General features: G+C 43.1%; 1 protein-coding gene and 1 pseudogene across 9 annotated transcripts in view; one reads left to right on the top strand and one right to left on the bottom strand.

Annotated features, from left to right (window-relative positions):
- NEK4 (NIMA related kinase 4) overlaps positions 1-11,968 on the bottom strand; it is a 70,920-nt gene that overhangs the window by 18,613 nt on the left and 40,339 nt on the right. Inside the window, exon 15 of one of the 9 annotated variants that reach the window (XM_073010094.1) lies at positions 6,650-6,765. The exons of the other annotated variants lie outside the window; for them this stretch is intronic. Coding sequence (XP_072866195.1) covers positions 6,650-6,765 — 116 coding nt within the window. The remainder of the gene's footprint in view (positions 1-6,649; positions 6,766-11,968) is intronic. 9 annotated transcript variants of the gene reach the window in all.
- Positions 4,036-5,963, top strand: LOC140709853 (uncharacterized; annotated as a pseudogene).

The raw sequence follows: 11,968 nt of genomic DNA, 5'->3' as shown, positions 1-11,968 counted from the left end.
GTTCCCAGCCTAAATAACAAATTCTTAAATCACCAATGGATCAAGAAGAAATCAAAAGGAAAATTAGAAAATATTTAAGAGACAAATGAAAATACAAAACAATACACTGAAACTTTTGGAATTCAGCAAAAGCAGTGCTAAGCGGGGAATTTATAGCTGTAAACACTTACATTAAAAAAGAAAGATCTTGGGCTGGGCATGGTGGCTAATGACTGTAATCCCAGCACTTTGGGAGACATAGATGGGAGAACTGTATGAGGCCAGGAGTTCAAGACTAGCCTGGGCAATATAGACAGATCTTGTTTCTACAAAAAATTTTAAAAATTAAGGCACCAGGAATGGTAGCTCACACCTGTAACCCCAGTACTTTAGGAGGCTGACATAGGCAGATAACTTGAGCCCAAGAGTTCAACACCAGCCTGGGGAACACACTGAAAGCCCGTCTCTACAAAAAGTACAAAAATAATTAGCTGCACGTGGTGCCCTACACCTGTAGTCCCAGCTATTCTAAAGGTTGAGGTGGGAGGATCACTTGAGCCTGGGAGGTAAAAGTTGTAGTGAGCCAAAATCACACCACTGCACTGTTGCAGGAAGTCAGGGACCCCGGATAGAAGGACCAGCTGGAGCCGCAGCAGAGGAACATAAATTGTGAAGATTTCATGGACATTTATCAGTTCCTAAATAATACTTTTGTAATTTCTTATGCCTGTCTTACTTTAATCTCTTAATCCTATTACCTTCGTAAGCTGAGGATGTACGTCACCTCAGGACCACTGTAATAATTGTGTTAACTGTACAAATTGATTGTAAAACATATGTGTTTGAACAACATGAAATCAGTGCACCTTGAAAAAGAACAGAATAACAGTGATTTTCAGGGAACAAGGGAAGACAACCATAAGGTCTGACTGCCTGAGGGGTTGGGCAAAATAGAGCCATATTTTTCTTCTTGCAGAGAGCCTATAAATGGATGTGCAAGTAGGGAAGAGATCACTAACTTCTTTTCCTAGGAAAGAATATTAATAATACCCTGGGGAAGGAATGCATTCCTGGGGGGAGGTCTATAAACGGCTGCTCTGGGAGTGTCTGTCTTATGTGGTTGAGATAAGCACTGAAATACGCCCTGGTGTCCTGCAGTACCCTCAGGCTTACTAGGGTTGGGAAAAAACTCCGCCCTGGTAAATTTGTGGTCACACTGGTTCTGCTCTTGAACTGTTTTCTGTTAAGATGTTTATCAGGACAATACGTGCACAGCTGAACATAGACCCTTATCAGTAGTTCTGATTTTGCCCTTGTCCTGTTTCCTCAGAAGCATGTAATCTTTGTTCTGCCTTTTGACCTTTGAAACATGTGATCTTTGTGACCTACTCCCTGTTCGTACACCCCCTCCCCTTTTGAAATCCTCAATAAAAACTTGCTGGTTTTAAAGCTCAGGTGGTCCTACTGATATGTGATGTCACCCCCGGAGGCCCAGCTATAAAATTCCTCTCTTTGTACTCTTTATCTTTATTTCTCAGCTGGCTGACACTTAAGGAAAATAGAATAGAACCTACGTTGAAATATTGGGGGAGGATTCCCCTGATACTGCACTCCAGCCTGGGGGATGGAGCAAGACCGTTTCAAATATTTTAAATTTAAAAAAAAAGGCCAGGCACAGTGGCTCACACCTGTAATCCTAGCATTTTGGAAGGCCGAGGCGGATGGATCACCTGAAGTCAGGAGTTCAAGACCAGACTGGCCAACATGGTGAAACCCCGTCTCTACTAAAATACAAAAATTAGCCAGGCATGATGGCGGTTGCCTGTAATCCCAGCTACTTGGGAGGCTGAGATGGGAGAATTGCTTGAACCTGGGAGATGGTGGCTGCAGTGAGCTGAGATCATGCCCCTGCACTCTAGCGTGGGCGGCTGAGCAAGACTCTGTCTCAAAAAAAAAAAGATTGCTTCACTTGACTAGCCAAAAAAAAATAAAAAAATGACTCAAATTACCAAAGTAAGAAATTAAAATGTATATACATTACCACCAGCTCTACAGAAATAAAAAGAATTGGCTACGCATGGTGGCTCACACCTGTAATTCCAACACTTTGGGAGGATGAGGTGGGCGGATCATGAGGTCAGGAGATCAAGACCTCCTGGCCAACATGGTGAAACCCCATCTTTACTAAAAATGCAAAAATTAGCTGGGTGTGGTGGCGTGCACCTGTAATCCCAGCTACTCGGGAGGCTGAGGCAGAAGAATCACTTGAAACCAGGAGGCGGAGTTTCCAGTGAACTGAAATTACGTCATTGCACTCCAGCTTGGCAACAGAGCGAAACTCCGTCTCAAAAATAAATAAAATAAAAAAGAATCATAAGAGAACTATGAACAATTGTATGCCAACAAGTTACATAAACCTAGATGAAATAGACACACTCCTAGAAACATAAAACCTACTGAGACTGAATCACAAAGAAATAGAAAATCTGAATAGACCCATTAACTAGTGTAAGGAGTATGAATCAATCATCAACAAACTCCCAAACAGGAAAGGTCCTAGCCCTGATGGCTTTGCTCATGATTCTACCAAACATTTGGAAAGGAATTGACGCCAGTCCTTCTCAAACTTTTCCAGAGAGTTGAGGAGGAAGGGGTAATTACTGGTTCATTTTATGAGGCCAACAATGCCCTGGTTCTGGGGCCAGAAAGGGACACTACAGGAAAACAGAAATACATATGAATATCCCTTATGAACATTCATTTGAAAATCTTTAACAAAATCCAGATGATTGAAGTTTTTTCACCTCTGTTCATGAGAGATATTGATCTGATATTTTTTCATGTAGGGTCCTTGTTGAGTTTTGATGCCAGAGTTGTGCTGGTTTTGTGGATAAGATGGAAAGTATCTCCTCTTAAAGTATTCTGGAAGACTTTGTACAGGATTGGTGTTCTTTCTTTCTTAGATGGTTGGAAGAATTCACCAGTAAAGCATCTGAGCATGAAGCTTGCTTTGTGGGCCAATTTTACTTCTTATGTTTAGGCTTTGTGTAAATGCTTAAAATAGTCAAATTCATAGAGACAGAAAGTAGATGGGTGGTTGCCAGGGGCTGGTGGGGGCAGGAAATGGGGAACTATTGTTAAATGGGGGTAGAGTTTCAGTTTTGCAACATGAAAAAAGTTCTGATGATAGATGGTGGTGAGAGTTGTACAACAATGTGAATATACTTAATACCACTGAACTGGATGCTTTAAGATGGCTAAAATGGTATGTTTTAAGTTATCTCCATTTTATTACAATTTCTAAAAATGTATATATTGTTGAGCCTATAACATATAGAAATGTAATATATTTGCCAATAACAAAACAAAAGAGGTAAGTGGGAGCAAAGCTGTATTAGGCTACAGAAATGACTCCACATGGAAAGTTGAATCCAAAGGAACAAATAAAGAGATCTAGAAATGATAAATAGAGTTACAACAAAATCTACAAACATACTTTCCTTTCTTCTTTCAACTTCTTTAAGACAGCTGGCTTAAGGGGGGAGGGGGGAGGGATTGCATTGGGAGTTATACCTGATGTAAATGACGAGTTGATGGGTGCTGACGAGTTGATGGGTGCAGCACAGCAACATGGCACAAGTATACATATGTAACAAACCTGCATGTTATGCACATGTACCCTAGAACTTAAAGTATAATAATAATTTAAAAAAAAAAAAAAAAGACAGCTGGCTTCTTTGTGGAAATTGACAAGCAAATTCTAAAATTCATATGTAATTGCAAGGGACCCAGAATAACCAAACAATCTTGAGAAAGAATAATAGTAAAGGACTCACCCTTCCTGATTTCAAACCTTACTCCAAAGCAAAAGTAAACAAAGTGTAGTAGTGGCATAAGGATAGATATATAGATCAGTGGAATAGAAATGAGAGTCCAGAAATAAGCCCATGTGTCTACAGTCAACTGATTTTTAACAAGGTGAAAAAATAGTCTTTGCAACAAATGGTGATGGGACAACAGGACAGCCACATACATAATGAAGTTGGAGCTTTACTTCATCATGCCATATACAAGAATTAACTCAAAATGTGTCCAGTGAGACCTGGACGTGGATTGCGTGGAGTGAAGGTCATGCTGCAGCACACACAGGAGCCTCGCCATGTTGCCCAGGCCCGTCTTGAACTTCTGAGTTCAGGCAATCTGCCCACCTCATCCTCCAAAAGTACCTCAACCAAATCTCATCTTGAATTGTATCTCCCATAATCCCCATGTGTCGTGGGAGGGACCTGGTGGGAGGTAACTGAATCATGGGGGTGGGTTTTTCCCATGGGGTTCTCGTGATAATGAATAAGTCTCAGAAGATCTGATGGTTTTATAAAGGGCAGTCCCCCTGCACACACTCTCTTGCCTGCTGCCATGTAAGACGTGTCTTGCTTCCCCTTCACCATCTGCTATGATTGTAAGGCCTCCCCAGCCATATGGAACTGTGAGTCAATTAAACCTCTTTCCTTATAAATTATCCAATTCAGGTATGTCTTTATTAGCAGTGTGAGAACAGACTAATACATGCTGGGATTACAGGCATGAGCCACCGCGCCTGGTCTCACAGTTTTATTTCTAAAGAGTCATGCTATGTGATGAAGAAACCCGGAAGAGAAAGAAGAAGAAAGAAAAGGAATCAGGAATGACTCTTACTCAGAGTCACTTGACATTCATGGATGTGGCTACAGAATTCTCTCAGGAGTGGAAATAACTGAACCTTGTGCAGAGGGCTTTATACAGGGAGGTGATATAGGAGAACTACAGGAACCTGTCTTCCTGGGAATCTGTCTTCCTGACCTGAGCATTATCTCCATGTTGGAGACAAGGCAAGAGCTCTGGACTCTGCAGGGTGAAGATAGCAAACAATCCAGATGGCAGGGAATGCATCAAAGGTGTGAATACAGGGAAGAGCTGTACATTGGGAAGTAATACAGAAAACGAGCTTATTAAAAATCAACTTGGATTAACCCTTCAGTCACATCTGCCTGAATTGCAGCTATTTTAAGCTGGAAGGAAAATTTGTGGAAGTAATCAAGTTGAAAAGTTTACAAACCATAGTTCCTCAGTTCCACCACTTCAAAAAATTTCTGCTAGTGTTAAAACACACACTTTAAATAAATATAGAAATGATTTTTATTGATTTCCCATTACTCCCACAAGAAGGCAAAGCACACGTTAGAGGAAAATCTTATGAACATAGTTAAGATGGCAAAGTTTTTAGAGTGTCTACAAGCCTTACTAACCATCAAGTAATCCATACTACAGATAAACCTTACAAATGCAGTGAATGTGGCAAGGTCTTTAGTTGCAAACCACACCTTGTAGATCACTGGAGAATTCATACTGGGTAGAAGCCTTACAAATGTAGTGACTGTCACAAGGTGTTTAACAGCAATTCAAACCTTGCACGACATCAAATAATTCATACTGGAGAGAAGCCTCACAAATGTAATGAATGTAGTAAAGTATTTAGTGTTCAGGACTTACTACCCATCTTGTAATTCATACTGGAGAAAAACCTTACAAATGAAAATTTGTGTAATGAGGCACAAATTTTCCCTCACTCAGAGATGTCATACTGCAGAAAGGCCTTACACATGTAATAAATGTGGCAAGGTCTTTGGTCAATTGCACGGCATCAAATAATTCAAAGTACAGAGAAGCCTTACAAAATCTAACAAATGTTGAAAGCATTAAGCAAGCATTCAGGACTTATAGCCCATCTTCTAATCCATACTGGAGAGAAACTTTACAAATACAGTGAATGTGGCAAGGTCTTTGGACGCAAGTTATACCTAACCAACCATCAGATAATTCATACTGGAGAGAGACCTTACAAGTGTAATTCATGTGGCAAGGTCTTCAATCAAAATTTACACCTTGCATGACATTGGAAAATTCATACTGGAGAGAATTCACTGCACACCTTACAGATGCAATAAATGCGGCAAAGTCTCCAGTTGTACTTCATAGCTAACACAACATTGTAGGACTCACATAGGTGACAAACCTTATAAACATAATAAATGTGGCAAAGAATTCAGTTTGCATTCAAGCCTCAGTACCCATCTACTGATACACACTGAAAGGTAACCTTACAAATGTAAAGATAATAGATATAAAAATAATATATAAAAAGAGAACAGTTGGCCAGGCACAGTGGTTCACGCCTGTAATCCCAGCACTTCAGGAGGCCAAGGCGGGTGGATCGCAAGGTCAAGTTCAAGACCATAGGCCAGGCACGGTGGCTCACGACTGTAATCCCAGAATTTTGGGAGGTCAAGGAGGGTGGATCACGAAGTCAGGAGTTCAAGACCAGCCTGGCCAAAATGGTGAAACCCCGTATCTACTAAATATACAAAAATTAGCCAGGTGTGGTGGCGGGTGCCGGTAATCCCAGCTACTCAGGAGGCTGAGGCAGGAGAACTGCTTGAACCTGGGAGGCGGAGGTTGCAGTGAGCCGATATCGTGCCACTGCACTCCAGCCTGCTGGGTGACAGAGTGAGACTCTGTCTCAAAAAAAAACAAGAAAAAAGAAAAAAGAGAGAGATCGAGACCATCCTGGCCAACATGGTGAACCCTGTCTTTACTAAAAATACAAAAATTAGCCATGTGTGGTGGTGCACACCTGTAGTCCCAGCTACTAGGGAGGCTGAGGCAGAAGAATCGCTTGAACGTGGGAGGTAGAGGTGAGCCGAGATCGCACCACTGCACTCCAGCCTGGGTGACACAGCGAGACTCCGTCTCAAAAAAAATAAATAAAAAGACAGAACAGTTATATCAGAGTACAGAGTTTAATCAGAACTACCAGTACAATTCATCCCATCAGTGGCCAAGTCTACAACACTGAATTCAACCCTCCCAAAACTGTTAGCATTGATCATCTGACTGGGGAGCCTCTCATTCAGCAAGAGGATGATAAACCAGAGATGGTTATCAAGAGACTAAAGGCTTGTGAGCCGAAACAAAGCCAATCTTAGAATATTACCAGAAAAAAAGGGGTAATGGAAACATTCTCCAGAGCAGAAACCAAGAAGATTTGGCCCTATGTATATGATTTCCTACCAACTAGAGTTCCACAAACAAGCCAGAAAACTCTTCAGTTACTCCATGAGGAGAAATACATGATATGAATTAAGATAGGAAACCTCCTAGGCCTTCCATTTAGAAGCTGCTTTTCCTAAGACTTCCAGTATGTATGAATTCTTTGAAAAATCGTACTACTTTTATTTCTACTAATTTTATTCTGAATACTAGGGAAGTGTCAAATGATATAGATACTAAGATTTATCTTTTGAAATCATCTAGTGTGTTTTATCCACTTATCTTCAAAAACATCAGAGATGTCTAAACTTTTAAAACATTTGCTAGAGCAAAATTTATTTTGGTGTTAAACATACTTTCAGTTTGCTCAGAATTTTCAATTTGCTATAAAAATGTATCAATTAGCATAGATAAAAATACTACTTTAAGATCACTTGTTTTCTTTTGAAAATACATATGTACTGAGGGTTATTATTTATGTCAGAAATTGACATTATAAGTTCTTGGATAAGCACCAAAGTTGAATGAATTTTTCAACAAAATGTAATTAAAGTCTATGTTTACAGATGTTACTCAGGTTAAGAAATATGTTTTAGGATCTACTTACCAGTTTCTCTTTTTGATTCAAATATATGAGATCTGCCCGGATAAATAACAAAGTATTGTACCGCCCTCCCAAAAATAAAAGAAAAAGAGAAAACCCATGGCACTGTGTAAAGTAAGCACACTTTGTCATTAGTAAATAGATCAGGCATGCCTGGGGATTGTTCCTCTGCCATAAATAGCAATCAACCATAATTAGTAAGCAGGTGTGCCAATAAAAATGATTTACATGATACATTAACAAGGATCAGGAAAGTAAGTGAACTTCCTGAAGGAGTTGTTTCTGATCAATGAAACTGATACTTGTTAGCATTCACTTGTTGGGAGCAAGTACCCCAAAATCTGGCCATTAACTGGCCCCAAAACTAGCCATAAACAAAATCTCTGTAGCACTGTGACATGTTCATAATGGCCCTAACGCCCAGGCTGGAAGGTTGTGGGTTTATGGGAATGAGGGCAAGGAAAAACTGGCCCGCTCAGGGCGGAAAACCCCTTAAAGGCATGCTTAAGCCACAAACAATAGCATGAGCCATTTATGCCTCAAGGGCATGTTCCTGCTGCAGTTAACTAGCCCCTATTCCTTTAATTCGGCCCATCCCTTCGTTTCCCATAAAGGATACTTTTAGTTAATTTAGTATCTATGGAAACAATTAATGACTGGTTTGCTGTTAACAAATACGTGGGTAAATCTCTGTTCCAGACTCTCAGCTCTGAGGGCTGTGAGACCCCTGATTTCCCACTTCACACCTCTATATTTATGTGTGTGTCTTTAATTCCTCTAGCATCGCTGGGTTAGTCTCCCCTACCGAGCTGGTCTTGGCATTCACTGCCACCTTTTCTTAAGGGGAAAGAATTCTACTGGCGTCATCTGACCGGCCATTTAAAAATTGGAATCTAAAGTGATTCCTTAGTGGGGCAACAAGGATGGTTGCTGATGTACTGTGTGGTCTGGTAGGAGAAGTGAGGCAATATGAGAAGTGGAGGAAAAACCCAACTATGTCTTCCATGGCATATTTACTCTTACTTTACTTGGTGCTAAATCAAATGAAACAAGCCCTTGTAATGTGATACCCTACCCTGTTTTAACCTGAGTGACTCTCTCCTAGTACAGAGACAGCCGGACAGACTCCATTTTAAGTTTCTTCACTTGCAGCCCCCTTTACCTCCCTCCCTTAAGGGCATAACTAGTGTAAACTCACTCAAAGCACATCCAGGAATGCACCTACTGATAAGATATTGAGAGGCAAGCTGCACTAGCAGCTCCTGAGGACGCGCTCACAGTGGATGGCACCCAAAACCTCTGCGTTTATCTCTTTGTGATAGTTTAAGCCCCTGTACCTGGAACTGGTTTTTTTGTAACTGCATTTGTTTTTTTTTTGGTTTTTTGTTTTGTTTTGTTTTGTTTTTCGAGACGGAGTCTTGCTCTGTCACCCAGGCTGGAGTGCAGTGGCCAGATCTCGGCTCACTGCAAGCTCCGCCTCCTGGGTTCACGCCATTCTCCTGCCTCAGCCTCCCGAGTAGCTGGGACTACAGGCACCCGCCACCTCGCCCGGCTAGTTTTTTGTAATTTTTAGTAGAGACGGGGTTTCACCGTGTTAGCTAGGATGGTCTCGATCTCCTGACCTCGTGATCCGCCCGTCTCGGCCTCCCAAAGTGCTGGGATTACAGGCTTGAGCCACCGCGCCCGGCCGTAACTGCATTTGTAACCAATTACTTTTTTAACTTTTTGCCAGTTCTGCTTCTGTAAAAATTGCTTCAGCTAAATTCCCCCCACTCCCCTATTTAGACTACGGTATAAAAACAAAACTAGCCCCTTCCTTGGGCCGAGAGAATTTTGAACGTCAGCTGCCTCTCGGTCGCTGGCTAATAAAGGACTCCTTAATTTGTCTCAAAGTGTGGCGTTTCTTTATAACTCGCTTGGTTACATTTGGAGGCCCCAGTGAGAATTCTGGCCACCGGGCGAGAGCCAGACTGGTTCCAACCTCCCCCAGACAGATGGCAGACTTACAGGTGAGCTGCCACCTGAAGACATTCCAGGGCCCCATAAGACCTCGTCTATCCAGAGGGGAAGGATGAACCACCGGTGTGTTCCCACAAAAATTCAACTCCTGAGTCCTCAGTTTCTGGTCCCAGAAAGGTAAGTCAGATCTGACTCTGTTTCTCTGGGAGGGAAGTGGCTCTGACGAGGGCCCTCCCTTTATGACTGCCCGCATTCCAGGACACTGGAGGACAGAGTCCTGGTTTTCTGTTAGGTGCCTCTGTGTCTCTCTGGAAGGGAAGTGGCCCTAACGGGGGCCCTCCCTTGACTCTGTCCATATTCCAGGACGCTGGAGGACTGAGTCCTGGTTTCTGGCAGGCCGGCCTCTCCATTAAAGACTAGTCTCTCTCTCAGTCTCTTTCTCTATCTCTTCTCCTTCTCTTGTTCAGGTCTCCTGGAGACCTCTGTTTTAGAAGAATAAAACCGTTATAAACTCTGTGTGAATGAGTGCGTGAATGGGGAGGTCAAGGGCTTGTACTTGAACTTCCAGTTTGTCCACAGCGAAAGCTACGGAGTTCGAGTGGGCCCTCACCTGCGGTTCTGTGGCGACCTCATAAGGCTTAAGGCAGCATCGGCCATAGCTCAATCCGAGCCAGGGGTTTATACCAGCCTGCCAATGCCAATGAGGGGACAAGGAGCCTAAGTCCCCTCAGGGGGAGCGGCCAGGCAGGCATCTGACTGATCCCATCACAGGACCCCTACCCCTTGTCTGTCTATTAAAAAAAAAAATTGTCAAACTTGTTTATATGCACTAGTGTCTATTGTCTTGTTTAGTGTCTTTCTAAGTTTCATCTGTCAGGTCACCGCTACTGCCCAAGGCTACTGGGAAAGAACTACTTCAAGGTCCTCAATACTGATTTTCTACCACAGGAGGTCAAATTCCTCATCAGTTGTTTGGGCTGGCCGTCCCAGTCCTGCCTTTTCTGTCAGAAACAAATCAGGTGGTGTTACAGGAAGGGGTGTGGGAAACATTTGCCCATTTGGAATTTCTGGCACCATAAAGGCTGCTAGAGTTTAGATTGCCGCATCCCATGCCCAAGTGACTGGACCGCATCCCATGCCCAAGTGACTGGACCGCCTCCACATTAGATCAGTGGTGGATTCAAAATAGCCACCCTGCAGACCTGCTTGCCCACCTTTTCTGTCATCCTGTAACTTTTCACGTGCTTTTGAAGTCTGTGTAGAGAAGCCTACGCTCATACTGCTTTACTCTGTCTGGACTCTTATTCTGTTCCCCTGTGGCTACTCTCCTACCTTAGAAAAGATCCGAGTGGCCCCTTTCCTTCTCATCCTTATCCCTTACCCTACATGTCTCGTTTTCCTGTGTCAGAGCAAGTCCAGCGCCTCCAAGATTTGGCTCTGCTCTCCCTCCTAAAACCCGTGAAAGAGAAGGTCAAGTTGGAACTTTTTGTCTTTGAGTCATGGAGACACCAAAAATATTTAGGCTGTAGGTCAAGGGGAAGAGGGAGGTCATCTAGGTCCGGCTGGCCAAGGAGCCCTCGGGTCGGCCTCTAGTCCTCCTCCCTAAATCTTAAAGCTTAAGAAAACCAACTTCATGTGGCAGGAAGTGTTGGCTATAGTTGTTTTCCTGCTCTTTCTGGTTGTGTTATTTCTGTTCTTCCAATACGCCAGCCCCCTAGGTTGTGAATTTCTCTGTCCGTGTTGGGTTTAATATCTCTGCTCAAACCTTGTTAAACTGCCTCCAAAATGGGAAACTCCTCTTCCCAGCCCTGTGAAGAGTGAGTCCTTTCCAATGTATGTTGCAGAATTTCTCTTGTGGCTTCTCAGAGGATTACGGAGTCTGACTGAAGAAAGGCAAACTCTGGACACTCTGAAGTAGAATGGCCACAGTTTGGAACTGGGTGGCCCCCAGAAGGGTCATTTAACCCCACAGCTGTTCAGGCTCTGTGGCGGGTCGTTACTGGAAGTCCCAGTCACCCCGATCAGTTTCCCTACATTGATCAATGGCTGGATTTGGTCTGGAACCCTCCTCCCTGGTTCCACTCATGCACCATTCATGATCCCACTTCCAAGGTCCTTTTGAGTCGGTCTGCATTTTTGTGCGGACTCTCAGCCCTCTCGGCTCCTCCTGTACTACCTCCTTCTGAAGAGGAGGAAAGTTTTCGCTGCCCTATAAGCCTCCTGCTCCCCAAGATTCTTCCCTTGTTTCCTCGACTACATCTCCTGTGGGCTCTCCACCCATAGCCTCCCAATTGCGACCAAGGCAGGAGGAGGTAGCCACCCTCCTCCCACTGAGAGAGG

This window comes from Chlorocebus sabaeus, chromosome 22, assembly GCF_047675955.1.
Source record: "Chlorocebus sabaeus isolate Y175 chromosome 22, mChlSab1.0.hap1, whole genome shotgun sequence".
NCBI lineage: Eukaryota > Metazoa > Chordata > Mammalia > Primates > Cercopithecidae > Chlorocebus > Chlorocebus sabaeus.
This window is presented reverse-complemented; position numbering and strand designations above follow the sequence as displayed.